Source organism: Chamaea fasciata, unplaced genomic scaffold (assembly GCF_029207755.1).
Source record: "Chamaea fasciata isolate MVZ Bird 193981 ecotype frontalis unplaced genomic scaffold, bChaFas1.0.hap1 SCAF_33, whole genome shotgun sequence".
NCBI lineage: Eukaryota > Metazoa > Chordata > Aves > Passeriformes > Sylviidae > Chamaea > Chamaea fasciata.
Genome location: NW_027094118.1, coordinates 3,080,217 through 3,092,894, shown reverse-complemented (window position 1 = coordinate 3,092,894; position 12,678 = coordinate 3,080,217). Strand labels below are relative to the sequence as shown.

The 12,678-nt window shown below is 59.3% G+C and overlaps 1 protein-coding gene across 1 annotated transcript; it reads right to left on the bottom strand.

The window, feature by feature from the left end:
* Positions 1-740: 740 nt before the first annotated feature.
* Positions 741-3,255, bottom strand: LOC136303425 (serine/threonine-protein kinase pim-1-like; the record flags this gene model as incomplete). The annotated part of the gene is made up of 6 exons (XM_066207096.1): positions 741-744; positions 1,646-1,799; positions 2,046-2,222; positions 2,440-2,806; positions 2,986-3,036; positions 3,157-3,255. Coding segments are annotated over 6 exons (852 nt in total), but the record flags the coding sequence as incomplete, so codon positions are not given.
* Between the last annotated feature and the right edge of the window lie 9,423 nt (positions 3,256-12,678).

The following is a 12,678-nucleotide window of genomic DNA, read 5'->3' as shown; positions in this document are numbered from 1 at the left end:
ACATTCCTTCCCTAGGACAAGTTTTCTATTAGGAAAAAAAAAAAAAAGAAAATTAAAAACAACACAGAAAAAAAGTGGAAGATAAAAACAAAACCCAAGTGCAGCGTAGTAAAAATACTTTATAGCTTTGGATAAAGAGATAACTGAACTTTTTCAAATGAGATCTCCGTTATTTACTCCATAGATGTGCTGATGGCATGGATCCATCCTGCTGACCTCAGCAGCCTTTTAAAAAAGATTTTGTGGTTTGTTTCCAGTATTATTTTAAATTGTGATTGAAGCAATAGGAAATTGCTTTGTGCCCCGCCAGCTCCAAGCAGGACTGGGAATCTAAACTTTGCCAAACCCCAAATCCTTTACAAGACGACCTTCCTTCTCACCCTGTGAATGAGCTGCACATTCCCTTTGAAATTGTCAGGGGTTTCTTAAAGACGCAAAGTCCCACTTACAGCTTTTTGCTCTGCTTGGGAAGTGCAGAAGGGCAATTCTTCATCCATCCGCTCCAGACTGCACTGCCTTAGGAACGCCGTCCACTCGCCAGGTTTTGCTCACTTGTGGCACTTCTGGAGGAGGAAGAAAGGGCAGTTGCACGATTCCAGCCAAAAAAGGAAGGAAGAGCGGGGCAGACAAAACATCCTGTGGAGATCCAGGCGTTCAGCTGGAACTGTGGAGTGCTTGGGTTCTTGCCAATTGGATGTGGATCCCTCACTGCAATCTCCTGGCCTGCAGGAGAGTCTCACTCACCTGCAAAAGCAGAGAGCTCACTCGGTGGGCTCAGAATGGGCTCGTCTGATGCAAAGCTGTCAGAGCAATGTGAGGGCAGAGCCAGCCCAGCCGTGCCTGGGGCTGAGCCCAGCAGAGCCCTGGCAGAGCCCAGAGCAGCCTCAGCACCCGCAGAGCCCGGCTGGAAGGAGAGAAACCAGAAAGTGCCCGTCAGCCGAAGGCTCCTGTCCCCTCGTCCCTAGCGCCCGCAGTGCCCAGGCCACGCTGGCCGTGCTCAGAGCTGGGCCCAAAGCTGCCCATCACTGCTGCCTTTGGGGGCAGAGCAGGAGGGCAGGACACGTGCCCAGCCTGCAGCCGGCCACGGCACATCCAGCCCTCAGCAGCTGCGCAGAGCCAAAAGGCAGCTTGACGGCCGAGTGAAGAATCTGTGGCGTCTGCCCCAGCAAAGGGAGGAACCTTTGGTGCCTGGCCAGGCCGTGCCATGCCCACATCTGGGAGCATCCCCCCAGCTGTGGACTCACCTGCAAATTGGGCCCCAGGGAGCGTGTCTGAAGAAGGTGCCAGAATCCAAGTCGATCATCTTCAGCTGCCGGTGGCCAGGTCGAGGAAGAGCTTGGCATCCTTGGGGTTGTCCTTGGTGTCTCCAGCAGCAGCCCCACCTGATACAGCTTCTCCAGGGGCTCCTCCTTCCCTGGGGGCCAGACCAGGCTGTCAGTGCTCTGCCCAGGGCCCCAGGCACCAACGAACCAGGACAAGCATAACTAGGGTGGATGGTGGCCACCAGTGCTTGCTACACCAGGTCTCCAGCTCCGCCCCAGCACAGATGTTCCCATCTGGTCATCCCTGCTCAGAGCTACAGGCAGGACAAAAACACTCTGGTTTTCTTTAGCACTGATTGCCATGAGATGTGTGGAGCTCTTACCTGTCAGGTCTTTGGATCAAACTGTGCACATGGACCTCTCCCATCTTCTGGGGCAGATGAACACCCTGCAGCCAAGGATCACTGAAGAGGTCTTCTAAGGATGGCCTGTCCAAGGGTTGCATGGACAAACACCTCCTGATAACATTTTGGCACTCTGAAGAGAGAAACCAGAAACCAGCAGTCAGTTGGAGAAGGATCCCGTCTGCTTTGCCCCTCCATTCCCGTGCCCAGGCCATGCTGGGTGTGCCCAGAGCTGTGCCTAAACTTCCCCATGGATTCTCTGTTTGGAGGAGAGCAGGACATGTGCCACCTCCTCAGCAGCTGCCAGAGCAGGCTGCTCATCAGCCTGCTGCTGTCTCCCAGCACCGGGATTCCCCTGTGCCCAGAGATGAGGACCCACCTTGAGAGAGCCATCGTGGGAACAAGATGCGCCCCCAGATGAACTGCTGGCCCCTCCTGAACGGGTGCTTCCCCATGACCAGGTGGTACAGCAGGAGGCCCAGGGACCAGATCGTCGCTGCCTCGCCGTGGTAGCGTTGGTGGTGGATCCACTCTGGTGGGCTGTAGGGCAGGGTTCCTATGGAACACAGACGGAGTTCATCAGGGGATGCTGCAACTCCTAAAGCCTCGCCCCGGCATCCCTGGGCGTGTGGGGGCTGGCCCCCTCCCGCCCCCACCCAAAAGCAACTTGGCTCAAGAAATAACGCCGCTCCTAGCAGCGAGAGGGGGAAGCCGCGGTGCTACAGCCAGGCTGGGCCGTGAGATGCCCAGGAACATCCCCTGAGAGGGCTCACCTGCAAATTGCCTGTAGGCTGTGTCTTGGAGGAAGGCGCCACAGCCAAAGTCGATCAGTTTGAGCTGCCCGGTGGCCAGGTCGAGCAGGATGTTCTCGGGCTTGATGTCGCGGTGCAGGACCCCGCAGCTGGTGCAGTGCCGCACGGCCTCCAGCACCTGGCGGAACAGCCCCCGCGCCTCCTCCTCCGGCAGGAACCTCCGCTCCGCCAGTAAACCCGAGAGGTCCTGGCACCGCTCCGGACGCTCCAGCACCAACAGGAAGCTGTTGGGGAGCTCAAGCCACTCCAGCAGCTGAATGATGCCACCACATCCAGAGGACAGCCTGTCCAGCAGCACGATTTCCAGGGGCGCACGGGCGCCGTTGGGCTGCCGAAGGACCACGATGCCGTCAGTGGGGCTGAGGCTGTGCCAGGGCTCGGGAACCCCTCACCCAGCCCCGGATGCTCTGGGCCCCCCGCTCAGCCCACGCCCGCTCTCCCTGCAGGGCTCCCGCCGGCTCTTCCCCTGCCGGGCCCCAGCTTCTCCCGCCGGCCCCGCTCACTCACCAGCTCGCCCCAGTGCTGGACGCGGGCCCGGGGCACGCATTTGATGGCCACCTGCGAGCAAAGGCCAGCAGCGGGCTCAGCTCGCCGCCTGCCCCGCCGCGCCCCGATCTTCTCCTCCTCCTCCTCCGCCCTCCTCCTCCTCCTCCGCCCGCCGCCAGCCCCGCCGCTCACCGGGGCGCCGTCCGAGAGCCGCGTCCCCGAGTAGACGCTGCCGAAGCCTCCGCGCCCCAGCAGCGAACCCAGCCGGTACCGGTCCTGCAGGGCCTCCCGCGCCTCCCCTGCGGGCGACACGCGGCCCTCAGCGCTCGGCCCGGGGCCAGACACGGCCCCCGAGCGCCCCCCGAGCGCCCCGGGCCGGGCATCCCCACCCGCCCCGGGCCCCGGCGGCTCGAGGCCGGCGGCTGCGCTGCCGAGCGGCGGAGCTCGGGCCGGGGAAGCCGCGGCGGAGGCGGCGGGAGCGGCCGCGCCGCGTGTGTCCTTAGCGGGGCCCGGGAGGAGCCGGGGCCGGGGCCGGGGCCGGGGCCGGGGCCGGGGCCGGGGCCGGGCTCGGGACAGGGGCAGCCAAAGCGCAGCGATGCCGCCCTGGCCCCAGGCACTGATGCCCGCCCAGCACCGCCACAGCCAGCACCGCCAGAGCCGGGCGGAGCCCAGACCGCGGCGGGACGCCCGGGGCCGGGGGCGGGCCCGGGGCATGGCCCAGCCCTGCGGGGGGAGAGGGAGAGGCCGGGACGGGGACGCCGAGAGGGGCCGGGGGGGTCGGGAAAGGGACACCGGGAGAGGCTGCGGGACACCGAGGCTGAGTGCGGGACAGCGGGAGAGGGAGAGGAGGAACAAGAGAGGGACGGGGACGGGTCGTAGACGCCGTAGACGCCGTAGACTCGCTGCTGCCGCTGCTGCTGCCGCTGCCGCCGCTGCAACTGGAGCCCTGGGGCCGTTTGTCCGCGTGTCCGTTCCACGCTCCAGCCCCGCGCTCCCCGGGGGCAGCCCCCGAGCCGCTCCAAACACGGCAACTTGGCCGTGCTGAGCCCACATCCAGAGGCCTGACTCCTGCGCCGTGGCAGAGGAATTCCCTCGGTCGCTGCTGTGCATTGTCCCTGCTGAGGCTCAGACACTGTCAGGACACATTCCCTGGTTGTAGGATTCGTGCCCGACCCAAGCACGACGTTTATGTCTCCAGCGTTACTTTGCAGCAAAAACAGGGGAAGGCAAACTCTGTGTACGGCCCATGGTATTTTCGAGGGTCTAAAACTCACTAAGTCATCGATCTGAGAGGTGAGATCCATTTGGAATTAATGGCACGGAGAAGTAGTGCAACACGGAAAAGGGGAGCATAGAAATAAATAGAGGAAAAGCTCTTGCTTTATTTCTTGCGTTTTCATTTCACTTCTGGAAAGCTGTTGCAGTTTTCCAGCAACCTTCACCACAGTCCCAGCTGCTCTTTTCAAGAACCTTTGGTGGAGAACGAGGTCGAGCTTCTGGCACAAGATGTGCCACCAACTGCAGCTTCTCCTGGATTTCCATACTGAGTGCAGCACGACTTTTGCAGCAAAGCAGGACAAATGTTTGGAAAACTTTACGATTTGTCCTTTCTTTTTTCCTTGTGGACTGGGGAGTTGTGCCATTGGTAAGGTTTTCCTTGTTACTGTTTTAATCCAAGAAAACAGGAGGTGGCACCAGCACTTGTTGGGGAATGCAACCCTGACTGAATCCAGAGACAGAATCTCCCTGACACTGTGTGAGCTCCCCGGGCTGGGCTCAGGTTCCTGCTGGGACTCTGCAGAGAGCTCCAGCTGGGATCAGCAGCAGCTGGAAATACCTCTGGGCATCTCCCTTTTCTGCTGCTCGCAGGAAGCAATGAAGTGAGTCAAGAAGTTCTGGTTTTTCTTTCTCCGGGTGCATTTTTGCATTGTGTTTGACACCCCAGCGGCAATTTTGTGATGGCCTCTCTAAGTTGATTCTATTTCAGCAGCACCAGCAGCAGGGCTGTGTTGGAGCGCTGTAAATGTGGCCTGTGTGGCTTTAATTCCCCTCGACTTAGTGCCCGGGGACTTGGGAGCATTTCAATCTCTTCTTTGCACGGTGCCTGCAACAGAAAGACTGAGTTCACTGTCACAAAAGCACAGCGGGCAGCAAGGATGGAAAAAGGCAATTGCAGTTGTCCTGATAAAATCCAGTCGGCAGCCAGAGGGGTGCAGCAGCCGCCGCGATCTCCAATTGCCAAGGCAAAGGCAGCAGCAGCCTCCTGCCGTCACCTCGGGCTGAGTGAAACAGTGCTGAAAACAGCGCTGGAAGCCGACCCTTCCTTTCTCTGGAGGCTGGGTCGGGGCAGCACAGGCGGGCCCTGAGCAGTCTGGGCTGTTGGCGGGTGAGCGTTGCTCCAGGCCGCAGTGGAGCCGGACAAAGGCCTTGGAAGGCGAGGCAGGAGCAGGTGGGAAGGGGCCGGCGCTGCTGCTGCTCCTGCCCGGGAGCCCCGGCCGGGCCGGGCCGGCGCCCGCTGCGCTGCGGCTCCTGCTGCTGCCAGAGCCGGGCGGGCCTCGGGGACAGGGAATGGACACGGGGGGACAGCAAAGGCCGGCGGGGCTGCGGGGATGCTGGTGCTGGGGCCAGCGCCGGCACGGAGCTTCGGCCGCAATTGACCCGGAGGGAACCGCTGGGCAAAGGCTCCATTTCAGCCTTTCTTTCCTCACGGCTGCGAAACGACCGAAATAAAAGGAGAACCAGCAGGGCCCGGCCCCTTCTCCTTCGGGAGGAGCTCCACGCCTGGGGCCGGGAGGGGCCCTGAGGGGCCGGGAGGGGCAATGAAGGGCCATGAAGGGCTGTCGGGGGCCAGGAGAGGTTCTGTGTAGCCAGGAGGGGTTTGAGGGGCCGTGAGGAGCCTCAGCCCCGGCAGCAGCGGGGTCCCACCGTGTCCCCAGGGCAGGGCAGCCGTGAGGGGCCGCGAGTGCAGACGTGGCAGCAGAGCGGGCTTGGGGCACCTCCGGGAGGGGGTGAGAGCCTTCCCCAGCTCCAAACCACACCAAACCCACCACTAACAGGATTTCCCATCTTTAGAATCCACTGGCAACTTGGAGTCGACTGAACCGTTTAATCCTACTGGAAAGTGCAAGGGAATTTTCCTAATGACTTACATCCAGCCTTGGTTAATCATGTCTAAGATTTAAAAATCTGACCAGTGAAAAGTAACACTAATAAATAATAAGAACAATAGCAAGAAATAAACTCCCAAATCCCAACAGTCAGCACCACACCAAAATGACCAACCTCATTTTTCTTTACTAGCACAAGGTTCATGAAAACAAATGCTGTTAACTTTCTCCACCTCACATCTTCCCCACCAGACAAATGAGGCCGTTTGCAGTGTTTAATACAAGTCACAATGGAGGGCTGGAGGGAAGAACGGGGAGACACTACCAATTTACATGTCAAACCCAGCGGTCCAGCTTCAACGTGGAGAGAATAAAATGGAATGGGGGCAGGGGCTGGTCAGATGTTCCTCTAAAGGATGGCAAAATCACCTCCAAGTGAACAGGAGGGGAAAATCAATCCCTAGAAACCACCCAGTGTGTTCAGGGACTCAGCTGTGAGGAGCTGGACATGGACAGAGGCATCTGGAACAGTTCTTTCCTCAGGCTGAGCTCTCCAGCCTGGCCCTGAAGTCAATCAAGTGCTTTCCCAGAGCATTCCATGGTTGCCAACCACCCTTCAAGATGTGGCTCACAGGAGCAGAGAACCTTTCTCAAGGTTCTGAGCAGAAAAAGTGGCAAGAGATGCCCAATTCCGAGCCCTGTTTAAAAACCTGGAAAATAAAAATCAGTTGAACTCTGAAGCCCAGCGGTGGCTCCCAGAATCTCAGAGCCAAGGGAAAACAGGAAAGGCTTTTTACAAGAACCAACGCTGAAGAGCTCCCAGATGAATGTGTGTGACATTTTGAGAGGCTTCCAATTTTCCACAGTTTTCCTTGAATTGTTGAAATTGATTTTGCCTTTGCCTCCTCTTGCACTAAAGGAGCCTCATTTCAGCAGCCAGGAAGGCAAAGCTCATTCCTGGCCCCGGCTGCTGCTGTCCGTGCAGCATTTCCATCCCTCCCGTGGCCTCTTCCCTCAGGGTTCCCAGCAGCAGCAGCTGCTGGAGCAGCACATGGAAGCTGCAGATGGAAGTGCTGCCCACCCCAGCCTGAAGCTGCACAAGGATCCTGCTGCCAGGAACCCCAATATTCCCTCCCAGGGGCCCTGCAAACAGTCACCAATTTTCAGAAGAGCAGTGTGGACAGCAGCTGCACCTGGCCGTTATCCTCTATGAAAGGAAGAAAAAAAGACCTCAGCATCGGCTACTCGGGGCTCAGCTGGGCGTGAGCCTGCAAACCCACAGGGCACCAAGTGTTTGGTGGGCACACAGTGGCCGTGGCTGGGGGCACAGAGCCTTGCATGGTCAGAGAGTGGCAGGAGCACCGCAACCAGCTGCAGGGCGACAGGGCTGGGTCTCAGCATGTCCTTGTCCAAAACTGCAAAGCTGAGCATCACGGCCGTCATCCTGACTGACTGTTCATCTGTGTCCCGCAGGAGCTCCACAAAATGTTCAGTCAGGGGCCACACTTTTTTGGCCTGTGAGGAACACAAGTCGTGAAACGCCGCCCTGGTGCCAACAGGGCCCAGAGGCCAAAGGCCTGTCCCGAGGTCCTCGGGCAGCCGAACCAGGAGGCAGGAGAGCTGGGAGCAGCTGCCTGAGCTCTCGAAGCCCAGCCAAGCCCAAGCGACTGCATTCCCCAGCTCAGCTCCAGCCACTGCCCCCTTGTCACCATTGAGGGAGGGATCCTCAGTGAGCTCGAGAAGGGCCCTGAGCGCAAGGTTACACCTTTCCCTGCACTCACTCCGCAGGTGCTTTGGGGGAGCGCCAGAGCAGCCGGCTGGCAGGAACATGGCAGCTCCCCGGGGGCTGCTTGTGGCCTCTGACACCCAATTCCTCAGGGCTTCCCACCAGCCCAGCCCCTCAGAGTCTCCCCCAGCCCGGCCAGCCTGCCCGGCAGCAGAGGCACAGCCCCACAGCAGCTCCAGAGGAGCCCGATCAAGAGGCACCGCGGAGCCCTCAGCAATCCGGCCAGCAGCACACGGGCAGGAGGACACAGACGGCGGTTCCTGGCTGGCACAGGGCTTGTGGCCATCTCCAGGCTCCGGCCTCGCAGGGATGCCCACAGCTCCGGCCCCCGCCCACGCGCTCTCTCGGCAGTGCAAAGGCTTCCGCAGGACCACCGAGGGCCGAGGGGCTTCTGGCCATTTTCCCTGCAAGGCTGCACGCCTGGGCAGCTTGCTGAGCACAAAGCACCCTTTTCCCCCTCTTCCCCTGTGCACCCAGGGCAGCAAAAGAAAAATCCTGGGAGTCCGTGTATTGTAACACATACCCTATATTTATATACTGAAGAAAAAAAAGAAGAAAAGAAGAATCCTTTAGAAGAAGAAAATCCCCGCTGGCTCGGTTGGCCCCAGCAGACAGAGTGTCCCAGATCAGCTCTCCGCAGAGCTCCAGCAGCGCAGCCAGCCCACGCCCGACAGTCGAGGCCGTGTCTTCCGTGCCCTGCGGAGCTGATCTCGCAGCTTCCGCAGGATGGAGTACGGAGCTCTCTGGACTGCCCGGAGGACCAAGGCTGTTTCAATGGCCAGGTTTCTGATGGCAGGGCTGCTGTCATCTGCCGTGTCTTCAAGGGCTGCAAGACAGAGGAACACGGGGCCATAGCCCTGATCAGCAGGGACCCGAGGAGAGCCCCCTGCCAGGGCCAGCCCAGCCCGCTCTTGCCATGGCCACGAGGGAGCAGGGACCAAGGGGATTGAAACATTAATTTTGAAGAATTACAGACTTTAACTGGATATTGCTGAAGTAAGACAGATAGACTTCCCTTTTGATAAGCAGAAGCCGGATTTAAGGAACTGATAAATCATGGGGCCTGTCAACTTATGTTTGTGTGTTCTGACTAATCAATAGGCTTCAAGAAGGACAATGAATTCAGAAATCAAATACTCCTGGGAAAACGGGATTCAGTCGTCACGCAACGCTAAAAGGTTAAAAAGTCAAAGCGAAGAAGACTCACTTACTTCATCATTTTGAGACCCCGCCCCATAAAAAAGACCACCGACCCATTTCAAAGAACAAACCACGCATGCTTAATAGCTTTTGGCTAATTACCATAGGGAACGGGGAATGGGAGGTACTAAAGTCATGAATATACATTTGTGTTTTGGGTATTCAATCCTTCTGTACATAAAAAGACCCTGTGATCTTCTGTGAGCGCGCGTGTGTTCGGGAGCTATCCCGCACGCTGCCCGGCGTCGTAATTAAACATACACTTTCTAACTCTAAACTGCTGGAGAGTCTTTTGTCCGTCATTGTTGGATATCGGCATTAGGGCGATATTCCTATTTTTTTTTTAGTAATTCAATAGAACACCCCAAATTGCCCAATTTGGACCCCAAATTTCCAAGAATTAGCTGTATAGAGCCAAAATTCACAAAAATTTCCTTTATGGGCCCCAAAACTCCACTATAGAGGTGCCAAGACTCCCCCAGACCCCCTTACATCCCATGTAGAGAACCCCAGATCCCCTACAGGGTCCCCCAGGCGCCCCCGGACCCTCTATCGAGCCCCTATATATCCCCTCAGACCCCCCCTGGGGACCTCCAGACCCCCCCAGACCCCCCAAATCCCCCACAGACACCCAGACCCCATTTAGGGACGCCCGGACCCCCTTTACGGACCCCTACGGACCCTCTACAGAGCCCCCAGACCCCGATAGAGCCCCGAGACCCGCCCAGCCCCCTTTAGGGATCCCCAGACCGCCCTAAAGCCCCTACAGACCGCCCCAAATCTCCTGCAGATCCCCCATCAAATCCTCTAAGGAGACTTCCAGGTCCTCTCAGACCCCTATAGATCCCCTATAGATCCCCTATAGATCCCCAGTAGATCCCCCATTGCCCCACCGTAGATCTCGGACACGCCGGAGCCGGCTCGGGGGACCCGGAATAAAGATGGCGGCGCCCGGGAGAGCCACGTCTGGGTAATGTACGCATGCGCTCGAGGAACGCGCCAGCAGATGGGCGAAGCCCAAGGGAAAAGAGGCGTGGCCAATTAAAGGGCGGGGAACGAATGGAACGAGGCGGGGTCAGAGAAGGGCGGGAACTGGGAGGGGAAAGGGGCGGGGTCCGGGAAACGGCGGGAATTCTGAGGGGAAATGGGCGGGGTCAGGGGAACGCGCGGTCCTAAAAGGGCCCGGTTTGGCTTAAAATCACCCAAAAGACCCTAAAATCTCCGGCACCGAGACCGAGACCAGCACCAGAAACGGCACCGAGACCGAGACCGACACCAGAACCGAGACCGGCACCGCTCCGGGACCCGCACTGTGGGACCGACACCGAAACCGGCACCAGAACTGGTACCGGAACCAAGACTGAGACCGACACCGACACTGGGACCGGCGCCGGGAGCGCTTCGGAACCGGCACCGGCACCAGGACTGCTCCAGGACTGCGGCCAGAACCCAGACCGGGAGCGCTCCGGGATCGAGACCGAGACCGGCACCGGAACCAGCACCGAGACTGGCACCGCTCCGGGACCAAGACTGGGATTGGCACTGGGAGCATTCCGGGACCAAAAACGGCACCGGCACCGCTCCGACACCGAGATTGAGACCAGGACTGAAACTGGAACCGGCACTGGCACCGAGACTGGCACCGCTCCGGGATCGAGATCGGCACCGCGACCGGAATCAGCACCGGGAGCGCTCCGGGACCGAGACTGAGACCGAGGCCGAAACAGGGACCGGGATCGGACCCGGAATCGCTCCGGGATCGGCTCCAGGATCGCTCCGGGACCGCCGCGTTCGCTCCGGGGAGTTTTGGCCGCGCCCCCGGGCGGGACTGGGAGGGACGGGGAGGTTGCCCTGGGCCGGGCGGGACCGCCTCGGTTCGCATCGTTCCGAGGCGGCCACCCCGGTCCAGATGATCCCAGTCTCTATGGTTCTGATCCAGATGGTCCAGCCTGTGAAATCCCAGTCCATGTGACCAAGAACTCTCCAAGTTTGATTTACTCTCAAACCACATCCCACCCACCCAGCCCCACACAATCCCGATCCCAACATCCGCCCACAAAAATATCCCCAAACCCAGGGACCCCCCCCGGGATATTTGGGGCGAGCTCCCCCTCCCCGGGCACCTGCGGGATGGGGGGCGATGATCCCGGCGGTGCCGCCCGTTCAGGGAGCGCTGGAGCCGCCGCTCCCTCCGCTCGTCTTCTCCTCCCGCTCCTGCCGCCGCTGCGCCTCTTCCTCCCTCCCTCCTCCTCCTCCCCCGGGCCCGGGCCCGGCCTGGGAGGGCGGGGCCAAGGAAAGGGCGGGAACTGGGAGGGGAAAGGGGCGGGGCCAAGGGGACGCGCGGTCCTAAAACCGCCCGGGTTCGCTTAAAATCGCCAATTGTGCCGAAAATCCACCGTAAATCCACCAGGTTTGGCCTCAAATCATCCAAATGGGCCAAAAACCTCCGGGACCGAGACAAGATCAGCACCGGAACCCGCAGCAACACCAAGGCTGAGACCGTCACCGCAACTGAGACCGGCCCCGCACAGGCACCGGCACTGGGACCGACACCGAAACCGGCACCAGAACTGGTACCGGGACCAAGACTGAGACCACGACCGACAATGCGACCGGCGCCGGGAGCGCTCTGGAACCGGCACCGGCACCGGGACTGCTCCAGGACCGCGGCCAGAACCGAGACCGGCAGCGCTCCGGGACAGACCGAGACCGGCACCGGAACCAGCTCCGAGACTGGCGCTGATCCGAAACCGAGACTGAGACCGAGCCCGAAACCGGGACGGGGATCGGACCCGGAATCGCTCCGGGATCGCTACGGGACCGCCGCGCTCGCTCCGGGGAGTTTTGGCCGCGTCCCCGGGCGGGACTAGGAGGGACTGGGAGGGACTGGGCGGTTCCCCGGGGCCGGGCGGGACCGCCTCGCTTCGCATCGTTCCGGTGCAGCCATCCCAGTCCATGTGATCCCAGTTCGTATGATCCCAGCCTCCATGGTTCTGATCCAGATGGTCCAGCCTGTGAAATCCCAGTCCATGTGATCCCAGTCTGCACAATCCCAGTCTGCACAGTGCCAGTCTCTAAAATCGATGCTGTTTTACACCACAACAACACAGATTCTGATCTTCAGAAGGCTGAAAATGACTCCTTTAGTTTTTCGAATGTGTCTCCCTTAGTATTTTACACAGACCAATCTGATTGGTGACAAAAAGACAAACCTCGTCAATCACATTGGTCAGACCAGAGGGACATCAAGAAGAAGTCTCTCCTAGGAAAAGGAATGAAAAACAATGCTACAGTTTTTAGAAAAACACTCCTCTTGTTTACAGAAAATTCCCTGAGAAAAGAATTTCACAAAACCAAAAGATCTCAGGCACGAAAGCAGGGCTACAGTCTCTCTTGGCTTTTGCAGTACAAAGAGAGGGAGAAGAGAAAATAATTAAGGTCTAATCAAAAGGATAATCGGCAAGGTGACTTCCCAACACGGAACACAGGGAATGTGGGTCACCGGGGCTCTGCCCAGTGTGGCTCCTCCAGTGGGGGCTGGAGCTGGAGCCGAGCTCGAAGCTCTTTCTGCACTGGGGGCACTGGCAGGGCTTTCCTGATGGTGCCTTTGTTGGTGTTGGG